At 60.5% G+C, this 25447-nt stretch overlaps 1 protein-coding gene across 2 annotated transcripts in view; it reads right to left on the bottom strand.

Moving 5' to 3' along the window:
• Positions 1 to 13525, bottom strand: part of ADGRE5 (adhesion G protein-coupled receptor E5) — a 43190-nt gene extending 29665 nt beyond the window's left edge. For both annotated transcript variants that reach the window (XM_077838434.1, XM_077838435.1), the window contains exon 1: positions 13453 to 13525. In XM_077838434.1, the coding sequence (XP_077694560.1) occupies positions 13453 to 13483 (31 nt within the window). In that variant the 5' untranslated portion in view covers positions 13484 to 13525. The remainder of the gene's footprint in view (positions 1 to 13452) is intronic.
• Between the last annotated feature and the right edge of the window lie 11922 nt (positions 13526 to 25447).

Raw genomic sequence — 25447 nt, 5'->3', positions numbered from 1 at the left:
CAGATGGCCAGGGCTCCTCGCTCCGCCCCACCCCAAACAGCCCCGATCCTGCCCCTTGGCAGCCACAGCAAAGACACCCCTGGCTGTTTGCGGGGGGTGGGGGGGGGAGAATCTGAGCGTGGAAAGTTTGAGAGAGGGCTGGGGGGCAGGATTGGGCCCTCACTGAGCAGAGGGGGGCAGGAAGGTGAATGAGAGAGGAGCGGGGTGAGGGGCAGAGACCCAGAGGCCAGGAGACGTGCCCAGATCTGGCTGTGTCACCCCAGGGAAGGATCTGACCCACAGCCTGAGGTGCCTGGAGGGGATGGGGGGGCGGGGAGCAGCACCCAGACTAGACCTTTCACCCCCAAGGGACCCATGGCGCTTGGCACCATCAGCCGGGGGGGGGCGGTGCAGGATGGGGGGCAGAGTCTCCTCTCACTGCCCCCAGGAGTCACCCCATTGTAAACCAGGCCCAGTTACCACCACCTGTACAGAAGCTCTTCGTTCTCCTTTCCCATGTGGGGGTGTAAATCTGGAGTAACCCTGCTGGGAAACGGTGTAAGTGTGGGATGGATCAGGCCCTGTGCCCTCCCCCCAACCTGCACAGACTGTCAGCACTCGGGGACCCCCCCAATACAGCTCCATCGGAACCATCCCAGCCCCGAGGATGCCCCACCCCCGAGGTCAGTCTGGGGGGTGGAATCAGAGCCGCCCCCCACCTCTGGGGCGCTGGAGGAACAGAGGCTGGTGCTGAGAAATGATCCCGGGACAAACGGGTGATTCTCCCCCTGACGCAATGGAAAGGGCTGCCCGACTCCCACAGCCGCGGCCCCAGACAAAGTGCAGACAGTCCCCATCTCTGCCCTCCTCCATGCCGAACAGACATGTGATCGCCCTGGGGCGCTGGATCAGAGCCACCGCAGAGCCCGGGCTCCTGGCGGGAGGGAGGGATCCGGGCTGGCGTCAGTCTGGGCACAAACTCTGGGGCAGGAGCGCATCCCAAGGGGGGAGGGGCTGAGCTGATGGGGGTGGGGGGCTGCTCTGGGAATGGACTTTGGAAAAGTGACTCCCCCTGCCCCCACACGCACACACACGAGTGTCAGGCAGATTCACCGACTGGAGTGATGGGCACACAACGCTCTCAGCGCTGGCATGAACGCACCCCAAGCCGGCAGAGCCAGCCCGGCTACCGGTGGACGAGCCGAACTCTCATCCGGATCCAGCATCCTCAGACTGACTCTTAGCCCCAGCTCAGTCGGCTGCACCTGTGCAGACCTGGGAAGGTCAATGGGGCTATTAGGGGCACGGAGAGCACCTTGGGGTCAGGGTGCAGGAGCAGGGCCATGCAGGGGGCACGTAGACCCTTGTCACAATGCACCAGGCTTGCCCCGGGGTGACTGACCTCCCCCCCGATCTGTTCACTGAGTGCCCGTCACATCACTCCCAGTAGCCACCCCACTGCAGGACAACAGCCTACTCCTCTGCATGCCGGAGGCACTCCCCCCTTAGCCCACCCCGCTGGGCTGCTCTGCTCTGTGCACGAGCTGGACTCTAAGAAACAACCAGAGGTTCTGGCCTCAGGAGAATGGTGCCTCCTGGGGCCACAAGGGGTTAAGATGACAGAGCCTTGCAGGGGTGGGATGGGGGCTAAGCCCCCCCCCCCCATTTCCTGGCCTGCAGCCCCCCAGAGGCAGCCTGCACAGCTGGTTTGATTTAGCCGCTCCACACAGTCTGGGCTTCGTTTCTCAGGCAGGCTCAGCTGTGGTTTGCTCTGGAATCTGCTGCCCCCAGGGTGTCCCCCTTCCCCTGACGCACACGGGCTCCTGGCAGTGGGTGCCGCTTCCCAGATGGGGCTGGAAACGCCAGCCAAGTCCCCTCCAGCGCTGGGGGCTGGTGGCCGGCGGCCACGGCTGATCAATCTCTCTCTAGGCTTTCTGCGGTTGCATGAAACCCAATCCCTGGTATGCGGACAGGAGCCGGGACCGGCTGTTGCTGAAATTCCAACCTAGGAGCTGCTTGCTGGGACCAGCTGGGGGCCGTCTGCAATGGGGCCCATGGCTTTCTGACCCCTGGCTGAGCAGCCCCGGCCCCAGGGGCCCGCAGGCCCCTAGCAGCATCCCCGCTCTTGTGCAATCAGACAGGCAGGGCTGGGCTGGCCCCCTGTGCTGAGGCAGGACCAGTTCATCCTAGCCCATCCTTGTAGGGGTTTGTCCAACCTGTTCTTAACCCCCCCCCAGAGCTGGGGTCTCCACAGCCGCCTCTCTTCCACCAACAGAAGTTTGTCCAATAAATCACCCCCTGCCCCGTCTCTGAAATCCTGGGGCCGACAGGGCTACACCACCACGGCAATCGTACAGGCAGGAAGGCCCTTCCGTGAATGTCTCCGTCCTCTTTGTAACGGCCCTCAACGGATTTGAGGGCTGTTCTCAGCTCCCCCCTCAGTCGTCGTTTCTCAAGACTAAACATGCCCCGTGTTTTAACCTTTCCGCACACGTCTGGTTTTCTAAACCTCGGATCATGTTTGTGGCTCTCCTCTGGCCTCTCTCCAGCGTGTCCACATCTTCCCGGACGCGCGGTGCCCAGAACTGGACCCGGGACTCCAGCTGAGGCCTCCCCAGTGCCAAGCAGGGCGGGACCATCATCTCCTGCGTCTTACAGAGCAGTGGCTCTCAACCAGGGGTACCCGTGCCCCCAGGGGTACGCACAGGTCTTCCCAAGGTACATGAACGGATCTAGATATTTGCCTAGTTTTACAACGGGCGACAGAAAAAGCACTAGTGAAGTCAGGACAAACTAAAATTTCATGCAGACAATGACTTGTTTATATTGCTCTATACACCATCCACTGACATGTGAGTACCATATTTATATTCCAATTGATTTAATTTTATGATATGGTGAAAATGAAGTCAGCCATTTGGCAGGAGGAGCGTGGCTGTGACGCTTTTCTGTCTGATTTTGCAAGCAATCAGTTTTTAAGTGACGTGAAACTTGGGGTACGCAAGACAAATCAGACTGCTGGAAGGGGCACAGGGGTCTGGAAAGGTTGGGAGCCTGGGCACAAACTCTGCTATCTGTTTTGCAAAAGGGGAAAGACACAGAGCAGCAGGGTGGTTTGGGGATTAAGGCGCCGGGTTGGGACTTTGGAGATCAGCACTCAGCTCTCTGGTTCTTCCGCAGAATCCCTGGCCAGGTGACTGCCACCCGCTGTGCCTCAGTTTCCCCATTTGTAAAACAGGGGCAAGGCTCTGATTTGTAAAGGTAGTGAGGTGTCTAACTCCCATTGATTTAACAACAAAAAAATCTGTCGCAAGGGCCTTCCTTTGTCTCGCTCTTCGGGGCAAGGGCTGTCTGTGTCGCACCTGGCAAAGCAGGGCCCTGAGCACAGACAGGGTTGTGCAGCACCCGGTGCATGGGCCGCCCCATCTCAGTCGGGGATCTATAGCCACTACGATAATACACCTAATGCAAGAGAGGAAGTGACCTGACCCAGTCTCAGTAGAAAGGCCAAAGATGGACTGCACCTAGAGACCCAACACCCAGGCCTGAAGCAGAGTGGCGGGGTGGGGGCAGGGGGAGAAAGGAGGGGGGGGCAGTAGTTTGCTATGTCAATGAAGCAAGGCTGTCACCCCAGCTGGGGGGCTGGCCCCACGGACTCCCACGGAGTGAGACGGTGGGATCTGGGGGAAGTGCCCAGGCCGACTCTGTTGTGAAAACATCCGGGTGGTAACTAGGGATTTTATCCGTTCCCTTTTCACGAGGCCACTTATCTCCTGGTTACTTCCCCCCACTTCTCTGAAGGGCATGACTCAAGCGGTGTCGAAAGCCTTGAGCCGTTAGGGGCTGCAGTGGGGCAGGTTGCTAACAAGGCTAGCTGAGGCCATCCCAGATACAAGTGCTAAGCACAGAGCCTGTCCCACTAGGGAGCCTGGCGCTGTGGCAGCTGTTGTGAGGGACCCTGGCGCTAGTGCCCAGGTGTGCGAGGACACCCAGGGGCTGGGGATTGGTGCGAGGGACCCTGGCGCTAGTGCCCAGGTGTGCGAGGACACCCAGGGGCTGGGGATTGGTGCGAGGGACCCTGGCGCTAGTGCCCAGGTGTGCGAGGACACCCAGAGGCCAGGCAAGGGATCAGACTGGTTCAGACTTTGCCCAGGGCTTCAGCCAGTGACTGGATGTGGGTCCAGCCACGACATGGTGCCGCTTTGCCCGTGGTTCAGCCAGATTCCCCCTCGCTCACAGCCCACCCCCCCGGACAGCCAGGGCCTTTCCAGAGCCGGCTGCAAGCCTCTAACCATCATTACTTCCTCTCTTCACCCTGCACTTTGGCCCCGTGTCACACAGAGCTGGGGGAGGAGGGGGCCTGGGCTCTCTGGAGCCATCACCATTGTCTTTGTTAGCAATCACTTTACGAGCTGGGCTAGGTCAGGAAATTCATACACTGGGGGGGGGGGGGCCCGGAGGGGAGGGGGCCCTCAGCCCAACAGGGAACTGGGAAGAATGGCGCTAACATGGCAGAGTTGGCTAGAGTCCAGAACGGGAAGTCAGGACGCCAGGGTTCCATTCCCCGACTCTTGTCACTGGCCTGCTGGGTGACCTTGGGTAAGTCACGGCCCCGCTCTGTGCCTCAGTTTCCCTTTCCGCCCCGTGTCCAATTACACTGCGAGCTCTTTAGCACAAGCCTATTTCTAAAGCGACTCGGAGCCCACTGCATGTCTGCGCAGTGCCCGGCGCAACAGGGGATCCCGATTTCAGGCCAGGTCTGTGCAGGGCCCAGCCGAACGGAGTTGGGGGGCCCTATACTGGGCGGGGCCTCTATCCCAGGGGTTCTCACCTCAGAGTGCGGCCACCAACTCCTGCTGATGGCCCTTCTGACAAGCCTGTCTTTGTCCCCGCCCCGGGGACGGTGGGTCGGGAACTCACCTGCGGAGTCCCGGCTGGGAGGGGGAGCTGCCCAGGGGAGCGTCCCGGCGACCGGAGGCAGCCGCTGCCCCCGGGAACAGCTGTTCTGCTGGGCACTGCAGGGAGGGGCTGCTGCTTCCCCCCCACCCCCCCGTCTCTGGTTTGGAGGTTGCTGTGGCCATAAAAAAATCCAGTCGCATTTGAGAAATGCTGGTTTAGCCGTTACACAGCAGAGGTTAGACAGACAGACGGATGGACCAGAGCTGCGAGACAGACAGGGGAGCCAAGCAGGCAGCCTGGTTTCCCAGTGGGCAGAGCTGGGGATTTCCTCACCACCACGTCCTGGGTGCCCCTGGCAGATATTTCCATGTCTCCAGCCATTCTCCAGGGAGCCTTGCCCGGAGCATTCGACTCTCTCTTAGTCCCTTTTCAAGGGCACTCCACTCAAGGAGCAACAGAATCATGATCCCCATTTCACACGTGGGGAAACTGAGGCCCACATGAGCAGGCAGGTCACTCAGCGGGCGTGTCAGAGCTGGGGTTACAACCCAGGAGTCCAGACTCCCGGCCCCACCCTGTGCTAACCTGCTAGCCCCCGCTCCCCTCCAGAGCTGGGGACAGAACCTAGGAGTCCTGACTCCCTGCCCCCTCTGCTCTAACCACTAGGTGTTAGGGTGTGGACAGGGGTTGAGATAGTGGGAGCTGTGTCTCCTCTTAACTCACTAGGGAAGACAAGCCCTTAGAGCTGGATTGTCCAATGAGATCCAAAGATGGGGGGGAGGAGGTGTCTGGGCTGCTGGGGAATTTGGCCCCGAAACCTTTTACAAATCTGCCTCTTGGTACCTTTGCCAGAACTTTGCATCCTGTCAGTTCCACGGCCCTCTCCCCGCCCTCCGGCCCCAGCCTGTTCCTTATTCTGAGGTCTTGTCAAAAACCCTGTCAGTCTCCTCGGTGTTTGTGTGGATCTGTCACTCAGCAACAGCGGAGAGGAAAAAACACACGAACGGGGTGACACATTGCGGTTCTAAAACCACTGCATTTGGCTGGGGGAGGGCAGAGGAGGGCGAGCTGAAAGGCAGCCTTTGAATTCGACTAGACTGCAGGTGTCCCCTGGAAAGGTTAAGATCTGCATGCGTGCAGCACCAGTCCAGAGCCCAGCCGGGGTCCGTCAGCCGTAGCGCAGCTGGGGTCAGTGGGCCAGGCTCCCAGCTGGCATCAATCAGCATCGCTCCATTGGAGCGGTGGGGTCACTTTACATCTGCTGGGGGCCTGACCCCATTGTCTCATTTTTAACCCTGGGAACATAGGGAGGAGCCATTCCAGTTTAGGGGGCCAGACTCTGATCTCGGCTACACCAGAGGGAATCTAGAGTAACTAGTAACATCAGGGCATAATGGCTGGAGGCAGCATGGCCTTGCAGCTCGGCCACAAGACTAGGAGTCAGGACACCTAGGGTCTAGTCCCACCTCTGCCACTGGCTTGTTGGGTGACCTTGGGCAAGTCACTTTCCCCCTCTGTGCCTCAGTTTCTCTTCCAACACATTATCAATGTAGATTGCGAGCTCTTCAAGGCAGGGGCTCTCTCTCTTAGGTGTCTGTGCAGCGCCCACCACAATAGGGACCCCTATATCTTGGGCACAGTCTGTGCAGCACCGATGACAACAGGGGCCTCCAATCTTGGGTGAGGTCTCTGAGTTTCTGTAATCTAAGTAATAAGAGTGTGATATCCAAACCAGACACTGGTTAGTAGAACAGTGTGAAACCACTGACATAACTGGAGTGACTCTGGATTTATGTAGGGGGGCAATAAGAAGAGGATCGGGCCGGATTTCTGAGAGAACTGGGCTCCCACTGATAACAATGGAGACCTTCCCCCTCCCACGCTTTCCTTCCCACCGAGCAGAATGCCAGGCGCTGGACACGTGGGCAGAGCTAGATGCCGGCTGACCAAATCCACCCCGGTCTCCTATTAATACTCAGGCCCCTGAAATAAAGAAGGCAGCTGGAGGCAGAAAATAGCCCCGGCTGGGCAGGGAGCGAGGGCTCCATTGTGGAATGGGGCCAAGCGGAGACACTGGGGGCGGATTGGAGTCGGAGCGGCAGCATTCTGGGAGCGCCGGCCTGAGCGATTCGCTTCCCGACCGGGCCCCGTGAGACACCAGGAGAAACGTTCACAGCAGGGTCAGTGCCTTGTGCCCAGCGGTTATTGAGACTGGGGCCTTGTGCCCCAGTGACCTCAGCCCTGGGACGGCCAGGAGGGCAGAGCCCCGGCCTCTGAGAGCAGGGCTAGAGCACACGGGACAGACCGGGCTCTGGGGTAGATCCTCAGCTGCTGGAATTGGGGTAAGTGCATTGAAGTCGATGGGAGCTACGGGATCCGGCCCCGCTGCCTCCCAAGGAGTGACGGCCAGTTTACACCAGCTGGGATCTGGCCTCATTGGAGTAACACCTGTGTAAGGGAGAAACGTCTTTCATCTACTCACTCAGCCAGATCCTGGCCCTGGTGTAATCTCCTCCCGCAGAGCAGCCATTTACCCCAGACTGATTGGGTAGCACTTTCACCCCCAGCCCCCTCCCCAAGCTGGGGATAGAACCCAGGCGTCAGCTCCCAGCCCCCACTCCTCCAACCGCCTGCCCACCTGTGCAGCGAGGTGCTGTTTGCCCGGGACGCGGGAGCCCTGGAGCAGCCCCACCACTCTCCGGAGGGTCAGGGTGGGAACCCCTGAGCTGGGCGGGTGACGCAGAGTGAAAGCCTCGTGTCATCCTACCCAGGGAACACCCCGTCCCCGCAGGCAATCCCCTGCCCCTCCCTCCTGGGATTGCTGGCCCCTGGGAGGCAACAGCTTCCCCACGGGTCCCACATTCCCAGCCGGACACCAAGCAGTGTCTCCCCCGGCCCGGCGTTCCCAGCCGAGCAGATGCTGAGTGCCCCCTCCATGCACCCGGCCTAGGTGGGGGCGGAAGCAGCTGATGCAGCCCCCCCCTCCCTCCCCGCCCCCACGGCTTCCCCTGGAAAGTCCCCGCTCCTCTAAAGAGGCAGGAAATGCGCTGCTGTTTCCCCCAATCTCTGCACCCCTCAGGAGCCCAGAACAGCTGCTGCTTCAAACCCCGGCCCGGCCCTGGGAGTCCCGCGCTAACCACTACACCACACTGCCCTCCCACAGCTGGGGCTAGATCCAGGAGTCCTGGCTCCCAGCCCCCCTGCTGTAACCACCAGACCACACTGCCCTCCCAGAGCTGGGGCTAGAACCCAGGAGTCCCTAGCTGGTGTAAACCGGCCTAGCCATATTGAGCTCAGTGGAAGGAGGCCGGTTCACACCAGCCAGGCTTCTGGCCCCCCTGTGCTTTCCTCTGCCCTGGGTAGTTTCCGGGAATCGCTATCATGTCAGCATCTCGCTGCTACTGAGTAACCGTGCGGAGATCCGGAGAAGTGCCCTGATACTGTATCTGCATTTCTGTCCAGCCCCTGCATCTCACACCCGGGGCCTGGTTTCCACAGGTGGGCCCGATCCATCACTGATCTGCCCCTTGTGTCCACCAGCCCCAAGCCAGGGAGGTGCCTACCCGGCTGCCAAGCTGATCTGGGAGAATTTAAAACACCCCCCTGCCCCTGCCTACGCTGGCTCATGCTCACTCCGCCCAGGTGCAAGCCCTGACACAAGACGAGGGGGTTTTTGGGGGGAGGAGGAGCGGTTACGAGACCTGTCATTTTCCCAGACCTGTCACCATTTCCCCACAACTCATCACCCGCCTTTCCGTTATGCTCTTGATTTCGAAATCAGCCGTGCAACACCTCACCCAGCAAAACAGTGCCCGCCTCCCCTCAGCCAGGTTAACTCATCCGCCAACTCCCCCCACCCCCAAGATATGAGGCACCCCTCCCCCAACCCACAGCCTCCCCCCCAATCCCTGGAGATGCAACCAATCCCCACCCCGACCCCCAGCCAGCCACTTCTCCCAAAGCTCCGGGTCCTGATACAGGAGAGAAAGGGCATCACGGCACTGCCGACACTTGCAATTTTACCACCGGCCTTGTGACAGTCGTTGCTTTCCTGAAAGCCCCAACTCCTGGACTCCTGGGATTGTGAGGATCTGGGCTCTCTTTAAAAGCAAGTTTCTAACCCTTCGGATGACAGAGTGGAGCTCAGAAATGGGACACCCTCCAGAGGGCTACGAGACCGCAAGGAACCCAAAGTTGCAATCTCACTATCTTTTTCAAGTCACTCCTGATTTTCGAGGGCTTGTCTCAATTTTCAAGGGCACCCACATGCCAGCAAGGCTGGAGTTAGTAGTAAGGGTATTATGATAGCCCTTAGCCTGGGACTGGGTCCCCATTGTACCAGAAAGATGGCCCCTGCCAAAGAGGAGACAGGCCAGCCCTAAAGCACTACATGGGAATTCACAGCCCACATGGCTCCACCTGCTGAGACAGGTGGGGAAACTGAGGCACTGAGCGACAACTCACCCACTGTCTCAGAGCAAATGGCAGCTGGGAATATGTCACGGAGTGTGGGGGAGTGCGGGGCCTGCACCCCTCTTCCTGGGATTCACTGTGACTCTCAGCCAGCCAGTAAAACAGAAGGTTTATTGGACAATCGGAACACAGTCCAAAGCAGAGCTTGTGGGTACAACCGGGACCCCTCAGTCAAGTCCTTCTGGGGAGCAGGGAGCTTAGACTCCAGCGCTGGGGTTCCCTGCGTTCCACCACCCAGCACCAAACTGAAACCAAACCCGCCCGCAGCTGGCTCTCTCCTGCAACCTTTGTCCAGTTTCCCTGGCAGAGGTGTTACCTACCCCTCCCCGTCCTGGCTCAGCTTACAGGCTCTCAGGTCTCCCATCCCCAGTGAAACTCCCCTGCCACATTCCCAGGTCAACACTCCCCACTCCCTGCTGCATCACAGAATAGAACCCAGGAGTCGTGGCTCCCAGCTCCCTTCTCTAACCACTAGACCCCACTCCCTTTCCAGAACCAGGAAGAGAACCCAGGAGTCCTGGCTCACAGCCCCACTGGCTCTTTGCTCCACATTATCTCCCCACACACTTTATGAAACCAGGAAATCAAATGCAAAAACAAAGTCATTGATCAAACAAATGGCTGGTACCAATCCTACCATCGCAGACACAAGCCACAGCTTGTATTTATTAGCCATACTGCTGCGGCACCAAGGCCCCATTGTTGCCCCTCAGCATCGATTCGAGAGCCAGTATGACTCAAACAGACAAGCAACTGAAGAACCAGTCACCCCATTTTACTGCTGTGGAAACTGAGTCCTGGAGCGATTCAGTGCCAGAGCTGAGAATTGAACCTGGATTTTCCCCATGCCAGTGCAGCCCCTGAACCACTCAGGCACCTGTGCCACACAGCAGCTGCTAGCAAGGCTGTGCCACACAGATCTAAGGAGGCATCAAAGATAACAGCGGATACAGGAGCTCAAACTACTCCTGGATCCAACCCTGAGCCCATCCCACCAGCAGGACAGTGCCTGCCACCAACGGGAGCTTAGTGGGAACATGCAGTGCAGGATCCAGCCCCCAGCTGGGGACCCACGTGCCAAACCTGGGCACCTAAAATCTGGCACCTAAATCCACATCAAGGCTCCTAAAATAGCTGGCTGGTTATGCCCAGATTCTGCAGGATCTGGGAATGCTCGTTATTAAGTGAATTACGGCAGCGACTACCAGCCCTGAAAAAAACGGAGGCCCTATTGTGCCAAGGGCTGCACAGACCCACAGCGAGAGACAGCCCCTGCCCCAAAGGGCTCCCAGTCTCAACTGACAAAAGGCAAGTGGGGAAACTGACAGAGCAGGGAAGCGACTTGCCAAATCAGTGGAAAGAACCCAGGTGTTCTGACTCCCATGCCGACACTCTTTCGACTAGACGGCGCTGCCTGCCTACAGATCGCAGCCCCTTTGTAAGTCAGGCTTCTCGTTTCAGGAGCCTAAATCTGGATTGAAAACCGGATCCCCCCAAAGCTCTGGAAAGGTGGGTGGGCACAGACCCCGGGCAGCACTGATGTCTTCCTCTCCCTTCCTCCTTCCCCAGAGGGCGGCTGGACTGGCAGGGCCAAGTAGGGCAAGGAATGCTTCATTTTATTTATCACTTGGCACAACATGGACAGAAATATTTCTGAAAACGATGCTGCTCTGCTCTCGTCACAGGCGGGGCACTCCCCCCTCCCCAGGACATAGGACGCACGGAGGGGCGGGGCACTGAACACCCAACAGGATCCCACCCTTTGTACGGCCAGCCACTTAGACAAGAACTCTTGACCAACACCCCGCCCCACAGCTACGGGGATAGAACCCAGGAATCCGGGCCCCCAGCCTCCCCTGCTCTAGCCATTAGACCGCACTCCCCTCCCACTGCGGGGATAGAAGCCAGGAATCCTAGGCTTGCTTTTTACCTTGATGGCGTCTAAAGCCAGGCAAATGCTCCGATAAGTGAAAGGCATAAGAGCGGCCCAACTGGGTCAGAGCAAAGGTCCATCTAGCCCAGTGTCCTGTCTGCCGACAGTGGCCAGTGCCCGGTGCCCCAGAGGGAATGAACAGAACAGGGCATCATCACGTGCTCCATCCCCTGTCACTCATTACCAGCTTCTGGCAAACAACCGTGAGGGACACCATCCCTGCCCATCCTGGCTAATAGCCATTGATGGACCTGTCCTCCATGAATTTATCTAGTTCTTTTTTAAACCCTGTTATGGTCTTGGCCTTCACAACATCCTCTGGCATGGAGTTCCACAGGTTAACTGTGTGTTGTGTGAAGAAATACTTCCTTTTGTTTGTTTTCAACCTGCTGCCTATTAATTTCATTGGGTGACCCCTAGTTCTTGCGTTATGAGAAGTGGTAAACAACACTGCCTTATCTACTTTCTCTACACCAGTCATGATTTTATAGACCTCAGTCATATCTTCCCTTAGCCGTCTCTTTTCCAAGCTGAAAAGTCCCAGTCTTATTAATCTCTCCTCAAACGGAAGCCGAAGACTTCAAAGGCCCCAAAGCAAAGGACCCCGACCCGTATTCCAACCCGCCCCCTCCCCATCCAGCCTCCTCTGAACCCCGGGACACCAGGCACCCAGCTCCTGATGCTGCAGCTCCCAGCTCCGAGGTGGATCCCACGCTCCAGCACCACCCACAGCCCAAAGGGGATGCGACTGCGGGTGCATCAGTGGCCAGCGGGGGTGGGGAAGGTGACCCTGGAACTTCCCCTGCCCCCAACGATCAGATCAAGTCTGGATGAAGCTTGGAGAGGGAGCTGACTGGACCCAGGACGACCCGTGACCAGAAGAACTGGGAAGGGAGGGGAGGCACTTGGGGCACCTTCACCTGGGATGCGCTGACAGTACACGCAAGGGGTAGACCTGGCTTGTCTCCAGTGGGGGCAGGATCAGGCTCAGAGAGGGGCAGAGCCAGGACACATGCAGGTAACTGCGTCCAGCCTTCTGCACGGTCATTAACTACACGGGACTCGGCCAAGGGTTCGGAGGGGCACCCCTACCCCCGCTCTGATACCTCATACCCGACGATTCCAGCCCTGGGGGAAGTGCAAAGCCTGATCACCCCAAAAGGGACCCGAAAGGGGTCCTCAAAGGGCTTTCAAACCTGGTCCCTGTGCCTCTCCACTCCTGGTGTAAAGCCAGCTGACACACCCCGGGAAATCAGTTTACAAACCCTGCTTCTGTAGCCTGAGGGAACAGGGTCTAGTAGTTAGAGCTGGGGGGGGGGGGGCGCTGATTGTCAGGACACCTGGGTTCTATTCCCAGCAGTGAGAGGGGAGTGGGGCTGGTGGGTAAGAGCAGGGCGGTTAGAAGCCAGGACTCCTGGGTTCACTTCCCAGCACCATCTTGCCAGGAGCCTGGATAAACCAGCTGGCCTCTCTGTCAAATAAGGATCATCTCTCTCCGGAACACAAGCCAGAATGGGAGAGCCTGTGACAGCGCCCCCCCAGTAACACGCTGCTCCCTAGGGTGTCAGAGACGAGCCCAGCCCAGCCGGACATACAGCACAATCCTCTATTGCCCTGGGCAGCCCAGCAGATCCCTGCCCCGCCTCCCGCCAGAGACAAGTCTCCTGCTCCCATTTACACCAGCACGGAATCCAGGAGTCACTCCACTTGAGTCACACAAGGGGAAAACTTGTGGGAGCAGAATCGGGCCCAGCTGCTCCAGCTTTCCAGCAGCGGGAGGGGAGAATCAGCCCCAGCCGGCACTGGCTAGGCCGGATCCTGCCCTCACTCGCTCACACTCACAACACTGTAAAGGCAGCGGCTGTAAATTAGCGTCACTCCCCGGGAGACCACGCAGCAAAATACACCAACTGGGGATCCGCCCCCGTGGATTTACACCACAGTAAGTGGCGTCAGAATCGGGCCCATCCCCCTCTGGCCCCTGGACTCGGAGCCCAGCCCGCGGAGATCCCAGCTCCACCGGGGGCCGGAGCCCGCTGGCAGCCACGGCGGAGCGACACCGGAGTCACTCCCCGGGGATTTACACCCGGGGAGCTCAGAAACGCGCCCGGGAAGCAGCAGACCGGCCCGAGCACCTGGTGGAGCCGGGGCCGGGATCGGGGGCTCACCGAGGGTCAGCAGGCGGCGAGCCGGGGCCATGCTGTGGGGCGAGGGAGTCCAGCGAGCGGCGCGCACCGAGCTACAGCCAGAGGGCAGCGCCCCCAAGCGCAGGGCCGGCTATATGGGGGAGGGGGGCCCCGCCCAGGAAGGCTGGGGGGGGGGAGTTATTCTCTGCTGGGGTTGGCGATCCGGCGGGGTAGGGGGGAGCCTGGGTGGGAGGAGAGCGGGATCGGGGGAGGGCTGTGTGTGGGGAGGCGGGGGGGGGGTGTCGGAAAAGGGGGCCAGCTGACAGGCAGGTGCCGGCCATATTTTAACCAGGGGCTCCCACTAAATGACAGACCCCGGTCTGGGCTGAGCCCCCATCCCAGGGGGGCTCGAGGGGGAGGGGCATGGATTCGGTTCCCGTTTACATAGCTGCCCCCGACCAGGCAGCCACATGGGCCAATGCCCAAGTCCCGAGGTGCAGACTGGGGGGCAGAGGGGCCCCCCCTTCCTGGGGTTAGCAATGCGGGAGACCACAGGGAGAGGTGCCTGGGGAAGCCTGAAGAGGGGATGGCAGCAGAGGCTGGATGGGTGTGCCTGGGGCTGGGGCTGGGTAGATTGAGGGAGGGGGCAGGGGGTGTGGCTGGAGGGAGGTGGGGAAGGCAGGGTGGGGTGGGTGAGTGGATGGAGGGGTGTGTAGGCCATTGAGGGAGGCTGGCTGGGAGGGAGGGGTCCGGCGTATACGGGGATATCTGCGTTGCAGACCAATGAGCTGGACTCCGATCCAATCTGACACACCACAGACACTGCTCTGAGCTCCCCAGGCCCAGGGGACCCGTCTTTCGACCAGAGACAGCCCGACCCCCGGACGCATCCCCCTGAGATGGCCCCAGGAATGACCCAGTGTGACGAAGCGGGACTGTTCTCAATGTTTCCTCTGAATATTGTGGGGGTGCCTCAGTTTCCCCTATGCAGTTCTTAAGTATCTAGGGGGTGGGGTAAGGGTGTATGATCGTTGCAGAGCCCTAGAGGGCAGGGGTGTGCAGGGGTCGGGACACAGAGAATGGCCGACACCCTGTTTCCTGGCCACTGGTGGCCTGGGCCCTTCCCCCCTGCAAGGTGAGAGCTAAAGGGTTGGAGACAAAAAGATTAGGTGACCTCCTGGCCCGGGAAAGGGAGAAAGCCCAGAGGGGGGTGGGGGTGGGGGCGCTGGAGAGAGTTAGTCAGTTTGGGGCTGGCTGGGGACATGGAGTGAAGTGCAGACGTGGTTGTCTGGCTCACTGCCCCCCAGAATGGACCCAGCTGAGGGGTCCGGTTCTTTGCACCTACAAGCTCTGTTTAGACCATGTTCCTGGCATCTAATAAACCTCTGTTTTACTGGCTGGCTGAGAGTCACGTCTGACTGCGGAGTTGGGGGGCAGGACCCTCTGGCTTCCCCAGGACCCCGCCTGGGCGGACTCGCTGTGGGAAGCGCACAGAGGGGCAGAGGAGGCTGAATGCTCCGAGGTCAGACCCAGGAAGGTGGAAGCCGGGGGAGCTGTGTGTCCTGCAGACAGGCTGCTCACAGGAGGGAGACTTCCCCAGAGTCCTGACCGGCTTCGTAGGGAGCAGATCCAGAGCAGCGCCCGGGGACTCCGTGACACTCAGCAGGGCCCATACCAGCCCGGCCCCCAGCCCCAAGCTTATCTCCACCCCATGCCGCCACTGCCCCTGTCTGTGCTGCCTCCCCATACACCGCTGTTGTCACCCCTCGTGCCTCCTGGAACACAGCCCCAGCATGGTGCGGAGCCCAGATTAGCAGGGTCGGGGCAGCCAAGGGCTGCTTTTCCCCTTGGGGCGCAACAGCTGAAGAACTGCCAACATTCCAGCCCAGCTGGGGCTAGATCCGAAGCCCATCCAAGTCCTGGGAACAGCCCCCCCAGTGCAGAAAGGCCCTGGGGCAGATCTGTGCTTGGCTGAGAGCTCACGACCTGCACTCACCCCCACCATTACCTGTAAATCCCTTCAGCCTTGTGTTGTTAACCCGGGGAACTCCCTGCCACAGGAGAGTGGGGGAAGACAAGAGCTTCACAGGGTTTGGAAAGGGCTGTGATATTGATACAGGGCAATGCGGCCATCCAGTGTGATGCTCTTCATGAGGAGAGAGAGATGGTAAAGAAGGGAATAGAACCCATGAGTCCTGATGCCAAGACCCCCCTGCTCTAACCACTAGAGCCCACTTCCCTCCTCAAGGTGAGACTAGAACTCAGGAGTCCTGACTCCCAGCCTGCTCTCACCCCACAGGCTGCCTCCTGCTTGGCAGGGTCATGCCCTTTGGCATGTGGGGGGCGGTTCAGGTCAGGCTGCTGAGACCCTGTGGCTGGAGCCCTGGGGATTGTGTCACTGCGGGGATATCCTGGCCACCCCTTGGGCAGGCACCAGAGACCTCATGGAAACATTGCCCCAGCAGAAACAGGAACCGGTGTGTGAGATCAGCTGCGGGGATGGGGGTGGGGAGAACGTCCAGCTGTGGGGCTCTGGGCTGGGATGACAGGGGCCTGTGAGTCAGGACTGAGGGGCATCAGCAAAGTGTGGGGACAGGGCTGGAATAGCGGGGGGCTGCAGGTCACAGTCCCCTGCCCTAAAATACTCTGTAGTGCTGGGCAGCTCTGGGACAACCCAACCCCCCTTTAGACCCCCCATCAATACACCCCCCAACCCCTTGTACCCCCACAAGTGTACTCTGACCCCCCCGAACAGCTCAAATACACCCCATCTCCTGTGCCCCCACAACCCTCTCCCCGTGGTATTGGGGGTCATGCCTTTCCCCGGGGTGAGGTTAGAGCCTGGGAGCCCTGGTCCCCGTGTCCAGCCGAGGGCAGGTTCCCTGATTGCGATTGTCATTCTGTGGGGTTCCTCAACCCCCTCCTGCCTCAGTTGGCCCCGGGGTTTTTCCATGGACAGTTTCACGCCAAGGGGATCAGTTTCCATGGCTGGCCTGGATTCCGGGGGGGGTGGGAATTGGCGGCTGACCCTGCTGCTCCGGAACCAGGCAATCAAACCACAAACCAGCCCTGGCCCCAGGGGTTCATGCTTCGCTGGAGCGAGAGAGGCCGAGTAATGAGAGACTAGCTCCAAATGCTGCAGCTTGGCCAATGGGCCCGATGCTGAGATGGGCCCCCAGTGACTACCGAGGAGAGGGGATGTGATCAGGGCAGTGGGGGCAGGACCCCCAGCAGCACAGCGCCCCCTGGTGCCAGGCTGCGGCGTGTAAGGGGACGGGGCACACACAGGGCATTGGGGGCAGCACCCCCAGCAGCACAGCGCCCCCTGGTGCCAGGCTGGGGCGTGTAAGGGGACGGGGCACACGCAGGGCATTGGGGGCAGCACCCCCAGCAGCACAGCGCCCCCTGGCGCCAGGCTGGGGCGTGTAGGGGGACGGGGCACGCACAGGGCATTGGGGGCAGCACCCCCAGCAGCACAGCGCCCCCTGGTGCCAGGCTGGGGCGTGTAGGGGGACGGGGCACGCACAGGGCATTGGGGGCAGCACCCCCAGCAGCACAGCGCCCCCTGGGACCAGGCTTGGGCGTGTAGGGGGACGGGGCACACGCAGGGCATTGGGGGCAGCACCCCCAGCAGCACAGCGCCCCCTGGGACCAGGCTGGGGCGTGTAAGGGGACGGGGCACACGCAGGGCATTGGGGGCAGGACCCCCAGCAGCACAGCGCCCCCTGGGGCCAGGCTGGGGCGTGTAGGGGGACGGGGCACACGCAGGGCATTGGGGGCAGCACCCCCAGCAGCACAGCGCCCCCTGGGACCAGGCTGGGGCGTGTAGGGGGACGGGGCACACGCAGGGCATTGGGGGCAGCACCCCCAGCAGCACAGCGCCCCCTGGGACCAGGCTGGGGCGTGTAAGGGGACGGGGCACACGCAGGGCATTGGGGGCAGGACCCCCAGCAGCACAGCGCCCCCTGGGGCCAGGCTGGGGATGCAGCTGCACATGTGCCCCGGCTCTCGTGGGATATCAGCTGCGGTGCCATAAGGAAGCGTCTGCAACGACTCCCAGGCTGAACAATGGGCAGGAAAGCTCAGGAGCAGGAGAAGTGAAAGCGCCGACAAACCGGGGCCACTCCTCGCTCGTGGGCTCCTGCTGTTGTTCTGAGGGAAGTGGTTGCCCTGGGCCGGCCGCAGTGCAGGGACTCGGACGCCCTGGCGCTGGCTCTGGGCGACGGCACTATTGTGCTGGAGCGTGGGCCGGCTCCTTCCTCTGGCACCCGTGCTCCGCCCGTGTCTGAGCCGCATGGGCAGCTCCTGCCCCGGAGCTGGGGGGCGGGGGAAACAGGGCATCCCACAAACGGGGCGGGGGGATCCAGTCTTTGGAAATCAGAGCCACAAATTGGATCTATTTACCCTCCCGGACTGGGTCCAATTTTGTCCAGGATCTTCTACGTTACTGGTGCAAATGACATCGGGGGTCTGCTGGGTTAGAAGGGTGGTGGGATGGTGTGCTGGGGGTCAGGACTCCTGGGTTCTATTTCCAGCTCTGGAAGGAGAATGGAGTCATAATCGAACCCAGGAGTCCTGACTCCTAGCCCCTCTGCTCTAACCTCTAGACCCCACTCCAAATCATCCCTTTGATCCGCTCATTGTCCTGTCCCCTTATTCCCCAGCGAGATGCAGGGATGGCTCCAGCCCTGTCTGCTCCTTTGTGCGGCTGGAAGGGAAGAGTTTGTTTTATTAAATAAACTGGTCGCCTAGCCCCCACCCCGCACTTCCATCGTGTTTGAACAACCAACACAGCATGGGACAGCCAGGCCGAGAGGCCAAAAATAGCCAGTGCCGTATATTTAATATTTGCTTTATCCGGGGGAAGATCTGCACTACATGGGGAATGGTTTATTTATGATTTCTCTGTTTTCTGAGTCCTTATCACTACAGGCAGCTGTGACGGTTTCAACATTCAGGGGACCAGAGTGCATCCCTGACATACTCAAATGGGGCCATTTCAGATCCAGGTAACTGCATGGATTATTTATCTTGAATACTGTACATGCAGAAACGCCAGCCATGGACCAGCTCTGGGAGAGGAGTGGGGTCTAGTAGTTCTGCCTCACAGCCCCCTCATGCCCTAACCACGAGACCCCACTCCCCTCCCAGAGCTGGGAACGGAACCCAGGTTTCCTGATTCCCAGAGCCCTCCTGCTCTAACACTAGACCCCGCTCCTTTCCCAGAGCTGGGCAAAGAACCCAGAGCCCCACAAAGAGAAGGTTAAGGCACAACTTGATCACAGTCTATAAGTACCGTCATGGGGAACAAAATATTGATCATGTGCTCGTCAATCGAGCAAAGCTGGAAGTTGAAACTAGACACATTCAGACTGGAAATAAAACACAGATTTTTAACAGTGTGGGGAACAAAACATTGGAACAATTTACCAAGGGCCATGGTGGATTCTCCATCACTGGCTATTTTTAAATCAAGGCTGGATGTTTTCCTAGCAGATCTGCTCCAGTTCCCACAGGAATTAAGCGGGGGAAGTCCTAGGGCCTGTGTTATGCAGGCGGTCAGATGGGATGGTCACACTTGTCCCATCTGGCTTTACAGCGTACGATCTGTGGTACAAACCCTGTGACGAAGTGGGCATGTTCTTAATGTTTTCTCTGAATACTGTGTGAGTGCCTCAGTTTCCCCTAGGCAGTTCTTAAGTATCTAGGTGGTGGGATAAGGGTGTGTGATTGTTGCAGAGCCCTAGACGGCCAGTGTGATGCTGTCTGCACAGAGAATGGCCGACACCCTGTCTCCTGGCAACTGATGGCCTGGGCCCCTCCTCTGCAAAGGTGTCCACGGAAGGTGTTGGAGAACAAAGAGATCAGGTGGCCACCTGGCCCAGGAAAGAGACAAAGGCCAGAGGAGGGGCTGGAGAGTTTCAGTTTGGAGCTGGCTGGGGAAACAGAGGGAGGCCCAGATGGGCCTCTGGGCTCCCTGCCCCCCAAGACAGACCTGACTGAGGGGTCCTGTTCTCTGTACCTACAAGCTCTGTTTTAGACCATGTTCCTGTCGTTTTAATAAACCTTCTGTTTTACTGGCTGGCTGAGAGTCACGTCTGACTGCGGAGTTGGGGTGCAGGACCCTCTGGCTTCCCCAGGAGCCCCGCCGGTGCGGATTCCCTGGGGGAAGCGCACGGTGTGAAAAGGGGATGCTGAATGCTCCGAGGTCAGACTCAGGAAGGTCGAAGCTGTGTGAGCTTCTTGTCCTGGAGACAGTCTGCTCAGAGAGAGGAGGCTCCCCCAGAGTCCTGACTGGCTTCGTAGGGAGTCGTTCCAGAGCATCGCCGGGGACTCCGGCCGCCCATGGGCTGTAGATGAAAGGAAGGTGGAGGTTTGTGTCTCCTCAGTGCCGCATGTGGTCGTCACACCTCAGACCCTTAGAGAATCACCAGCGCAGCTTGCAAACCAGGCGATCTTCCAAAATAAGAACCACTGGGCTCTGTTCGTTTGCCATCTGCCTCCCAGTCAGTTTCCAGCCCAAACTGAGTCCTGCACAAAGGATCATGGGGGGTGCCCTGCTTATCCCAGTGGCAGAGCCTCTTCCAGGATGTGGGAGGCCCAGGTTCTAATCTCCGCTCTGCCGGATGCAGCACAGGGATCCCAAACACGCACCTTATGGGATATGCAGAGCTGGGGTGTTCTTACCCTCTCCTCTTGAAGCCGCTCTGCTTTGTCCAAATATTTAAATCTGCATTGGAGCAGGGGGACTGGACCTGAGCTAGCAAGTAATTCTCAATCACAGCCCGGAGTTTCCCAGAATGCACTGGGACAAACTCAGGCACCAGCCTGCTTGTTGTGAGTAGGTCCCCGGAGAGAGTCATAGCCAGGGCACAGGGACTGGACCCGAGCAAGGCTACTGCAGAGCAATGGGCTTACGCCGTCGTAGTGTGTATTGGGCTCGCACATCTAGAGTGGCACAGTGCCCTTGGAGCCTCGTGGGGTTGCACTGGTCGCACTTCCGTCGTGGGGCGCTTGCATGGCTGTGGGCATACTGTTGTACAATTGCACTTTCAGCCTAAAGCTGCTTGGCCTGGTCGCACTCGTCGTACGATACCCTTGCACCCTTGTGCAACTGTACTTCCGGGGCCGCTCTGCACCGCCCCGCTGGGAGCGTCGTCGCGCGCTCGCCCAGGTTTCGCGGCACCCCGGAACCGCTGCCCTTGCAGCGTGGTGCCTTTGTACACTCGTGGGGGCCCTGTTGCGCTTGTCGCATAGCGTCTGAGCAGCCGCCCCGTTGGACCTGCTGCACTGCGTGCGTGCACGGCCGCCGGGACCCAGTGGGAGCCGCGGAGAGGCGGACTGCCCTGGTTCGGGCCGCGCTCGCAGCCGGCTGGGCCTGCGAAAGGCTGTAGTTACGTGGTGGCTGCAGGAGACCTTGAGAGCTGCCCGGCTGCACGTGCAAGCCGATTGTGTTTGCACGGCTGTGGCTCCAGCCTGCTTGCACGGGTGCAGTCGCACAATTGCATTTGAGGCCTCGTGAGTTTCTACAGTTGTACTTAACCTCGAAGTACAACCTGTTCCCTCAGACCCACGTACACCACAGCGGCCGGGGCCAGTTCCTCTTTCTCGCTGTGCCAATGAGGGCCGCGGCACGGGGAGGCGGGGCACGAGCGGGGCAGGCTGGAAATAGCAGCGTTTATAAGGCCGGCACCGGGTGAGGAAGTTGCACCCGGAGCGCGAGAACGAGACAGAGGGAGCAAGTGAGAGAGAGCGTGAGGCCGTCAGCCTGAACCTCATGTCGGGGCCTCCGTGGGGCCTGCAAGAGCAGGGTGAATGGGAACTAATCGCCAGGGCTTCGTAATAATCAGATATTAAATGTCACTGAGCGAACAGCTCCCCCTAGAGGCCAGGTGGGTCAGGCTCTCTCTGCTCTCGGTGGGAGCTGGTCATTGACAGCGCCAGGAGATCGAGACGAACCCCCCAGATTAGGAGATTTTAGTAAAAAAAAAAGATGAGTTTGTGGTCAGGGGGGTTGTCTTTTGTTATTCTGAACTCCCCCTGCCCCCCCTCAAGTGTGTGTAGGGCCAGTTACAGGGTGTGAACTCTCCCTGCCCCCCCCAGGCGTGTGTGGGGACAGTTACAGGGTGTGAACTCCCCCTGCCCTCCCCAGGAGTGTGTGGGGGCAGTTACAGGGTGTGACCTCCCCCTGCCCCCCCAGGCGTGTGTGGGGGCAGTTACAGGATGTGAACTCCCCCTGCCACCCCAGGCGTGTGTGGGGGCAGTTACAGGGTGTGAACTCCCCCTGCCCTCCCCAGGCGTGTGTGGGGGCAGTTACAGGGTGCGAACTCCCCCTGCCCCACCGCAAGTATGTGTGCGTGCCTGGGACTCTGCTCTCAGCTCTGTGCCCGGGACCGGCTGCTGGCCCCATGCCTGGGGATCTGCTCCAGGCCCCGCACCCGGGATCCGCTCCTGGCCCCGTGCCCAGGGATCGGCTGCCGGCCCCACGCCCGAGGTCCTGCCTGCTGGCCCTGCGCCCGGGGATCTGCCCGGGATCCGCTCCCGCCCCTGCCCCAGCTGTGGTCCCAGCCTCGGCCCCCTTACCTCTCTCCGTGGCTCCCCTCCTGGAGTTGCGGCCCCGCTCCTGGCTCGGGGGGGGGGGTGGACAAGGATAAGGGGGGCCACAAGGTAAAAAGTTTGGGGGCCAATGGGATAGTTTATAAGTCGCACTGGGATTGCATCAACCGGTGCTGAGGTGCAGCTACCTCTGGGGTGGGGCGTAGGGCTGTTTATGCAGGGGGCCCTTGCCTGGTACAGAGAAGCTGCTGTTTCCGGAATGGGGGCTCTGCAGCTCTTTATACCAGTTTACCTTAGAAAGGAGACGGATAAGAGGGGGCGCGATAAGTCTGTGAACTCCTGACTGGTCAAGAGAAGGGGGATCAGGACCTTCTGTTGCCTCTGTCTCATAGCACGAGAACCAGAAGACGGCAGTTCCCTGGGGAGATGGCGAATTCCACAGAGCAGTGCCAAGCCCAGTGCCCTCTATGGAGTCACCCACACCCCTAGCGCTGCACTGGGGCATTGGGCCAGCACTGACTGTGAGGGGAGCGAGCTCCCTGGAAACCCCTACCCTGATCCCTGCTGTACGCCGAGGTCTCCCATCCAGGCGCTGACCTGGGCTTTGCTGGCTTCCTCGGGCAGATTGCCCGGGAGGCTGGTGCCAGGTGCCAGCTGGTCCCCCTGCTGCACAGAAGCCCGGAGGCCCTGCTGCTCTTGTCTCTTTCCTCCCGGTACTGCTGCCGTGCGCGTGGGCATCTGGTGTGGTCACACCGAGGGGGAACTGTGGCCCAAGTGGTTCAGATGTGGAGAGCCCTGCTCGCTCGCTGCCCACGCACACCCTCCCCCACCCCCCGCCTCGCTGCAGGACTCTCCTGCACCCCAGCTGCCGGGGAGACCTTCACACCTCCCTGCTCTGCTTAACCTGCTTGGCAGTGGCAAAGACTGGAGCAGCAGGGGGCAGGCAGCCCGCCGTGCCGGGAGCGACCTGTGTGGCAGGACCTGGGCGCATGGCGGCTTGGACCCAGAACCCTAAAGTCAGCTCTGGGGGGGAAGGGAGGGAGGGATCTGGGGCCCAGAGCCTGAATTCAGTGCGGGGGGGGGGGGAGGGAGGGAGGGATCTGGGGCCCGGAGCCTGAATTCAGCTCTGGGGGGAGGGAGGGAGGAATCTGGGGCCCAGAGCCTGAATTCAGCTCAGGGGGGATCTGGGGCCCGGAGCCCTAAATTCAGTTCTGGTGGTGTGTGTTGGTGGGATCTGGGGCCAGAGTCCTGAATTCAGCTCGGGGGGGAGGGAAGGAGGGATCTGGGGCCAGAGTCCTGAATTCAGCTCGGGGGGCAGAGACCTGAATTTGGCTCCAGTGTGGGGGGGATCTGGGGCCCGGAGCCCGACACTGAGCTGCGGGGCTCCAGTGACTGTTTGCTGAACTGGCAGTTCTTACGTGCTCCCCGAGGCAGCGCACAGACCCGAGAAGCCACATCCTGCTGCTTTCCCCTACCTGGTCAGTACAGGATATCCCAGCTCTCGTACCTAGCTACCACCTGCTCGCCCTGCACCCTCCACCTCCTAAAGCCAGAGCCAGAGCGAACCAGGGAGCTCTGACACCGCTCAGCATCGGGAGCCAAGCTGCAGCTGCTGGCTGGGGCACCGGTGGGAGGCTGGGGGTGGGGGGTGGGGGGCGTTCTGGGGACAGATGTGCGGGGGGCTGGGTGGTGAACTTGGTGACCTGCAGCCTGTGCAAGTCACTGCCAGAAGCGGGGTGGTCAGGAAGAATCACAAAGTACATTAAACCCTATAAACACAGGGATCGCCCACCCGGTGCTGAGCTGCAGCTGTCTCTGGGGTGGGTGCAGGGGCTGTTTATTCAGAAATCCCTCACCTGGAGCTCAGATCCAACCAGCTCTGGGCTGGGGTGTGGGGCTCCCTCACCCAGAGCTGAGAAGCAGCTGCCTCTGGGGTGGGGTGCAAGGGCTGTTTTTACAGGGCTCCTTTGCTCAGTGCAGAGATGCAGCTGCCTCTGGGCTGGGGCGCAGGGGCTGTTTAACAGCTACACGGTACAACATACTAGGTCAGGGAGTGAAGCAGAATCCCTTGTCGACTTTCAGTCCAGGTTTAATGGAACTGGCTGGCAGTGCAAAGCCAGGCAGGTGCCCCTGAAAATAGCCCTCAAGACAAACAACAGGATTGACATAGCACATGTGGATTTGTCCAGGAGATGAAGGGTTAATGAGGAGACCTTCACCCTGCCCCGCTCCCCCAGCACAGCGCCCCCTAGTGCCATGCTGGGACACCCCCTTCTGAGTCCCTGCCCTGCTCCCCGCCGCACAGGGCCCCCTAGTGCCATGCTGGGACACCCCCTTCTGAGTCCCTGCCCTGCTCCCCACAGCACAGCGCCCCCTAGTGCCATGCTGGGACACCCCCTTCTGAGTCCCTGCCCTGCTCCCCGCCGCACAGGGCCCCCTAGTGCCATGCTGGGACACCCCCTTCTGAGTCCCTGCCCTGCTCCCCGCCGCACAGCGCCCCCTAGTGCCATGCTGGGACACCCCCTTCTGAGTCCCTGCCCTGCTCCCCGCCGCACAGCGCCCCCTAGTGCCATGCTGGGGCACCGCCTTCTGAGTCCCTCTCCTGCTCCCCGCAGCACAGCGCCCCCTAGTGCCATGCTGGGACAACCCCTTCTGAGTCCCTGCCCTGCTCCCCGCCGCACAGCGCCCCCTAGTGCCATGCTGGGACACCCCCTTCTGAGTCCCTGCCCTGCTCCCCGCCGCACAGCGCCCCCTAGTGCCATGCTGGGACACCCCCTTCTGAATCCCTGCCCTGCTCCCCGCCGCACAGCGCCCCCTAGTGCCATGCTGGGACACCCCCTTCTGAGTCCCTGCCCTGCTCCCCGCCGCACAGCGCCCCCAGCAATGCTGGGGCATCTGGTTTAACAAGACGAGTCCCCCCCGCAAACTCCTCCCCAGCAGCCTTTCCAGCAACACCTGCGGCGTCCCTTGAAGTGCGCCCCCAGCCCACCCTGCAGCACAGCGACGCCCATTGCCCCCAGCCGGGGATCTGGCCCATTGCCACCAGCCGGGGCTCTGGCCTGGCCCATTGATTCCATTGCCACCAGCCGGGGATCTGGCCCATTGCCACCAGCCGGGGCTCTGGCCTGGCCCATTGATTCCATTGACACCAGGCGGGGATCTGGCCCATTGCCCCCAGCCGGGAATCTGGCCCATTGCCACGAGCTGGGGCTCTGGCCTGGCCCATTGATTCCATTGCCCCCAGCCAGGGATCTGGCCCATTGCCACCAGCCGGGGCTCTGGCCTGGCCCATTGGTTCCATTGACACCAGGCGGGGATCTGGCCCATTGCCCCCAGCTGGGGATCTGGCCCATTGCCACCAGCCGGGGATCTGGCCCATTGACACGAGGCGGGGATCTGGCCCATTGCCCCCAGCCAGGGATCTGGCCCATTGCCACCAGCCGGGGCTCTGGCCTGGCCCATTGATTCCATTGACACCAGG

The sequence above is a fragment of the Eretmochelys imbricata genome, chromosome 20, assembly GCF_965152235.1.
Source record: "Eretmochelys imbricata isolate rEreImb1 chromosome 20, rEreImb1.hap1, whole genome shotgun sequence".
Taxonomy (NCBI): domain Eukaryota; kingdom Metazoa; phylum Chordata; order Testudines; family Cheloniidae; genus Eretmochelys; species Eretmochelys imbricata.
This window is presented reverse-complemented; position numbering and strand designations above follow the sequence as displayed.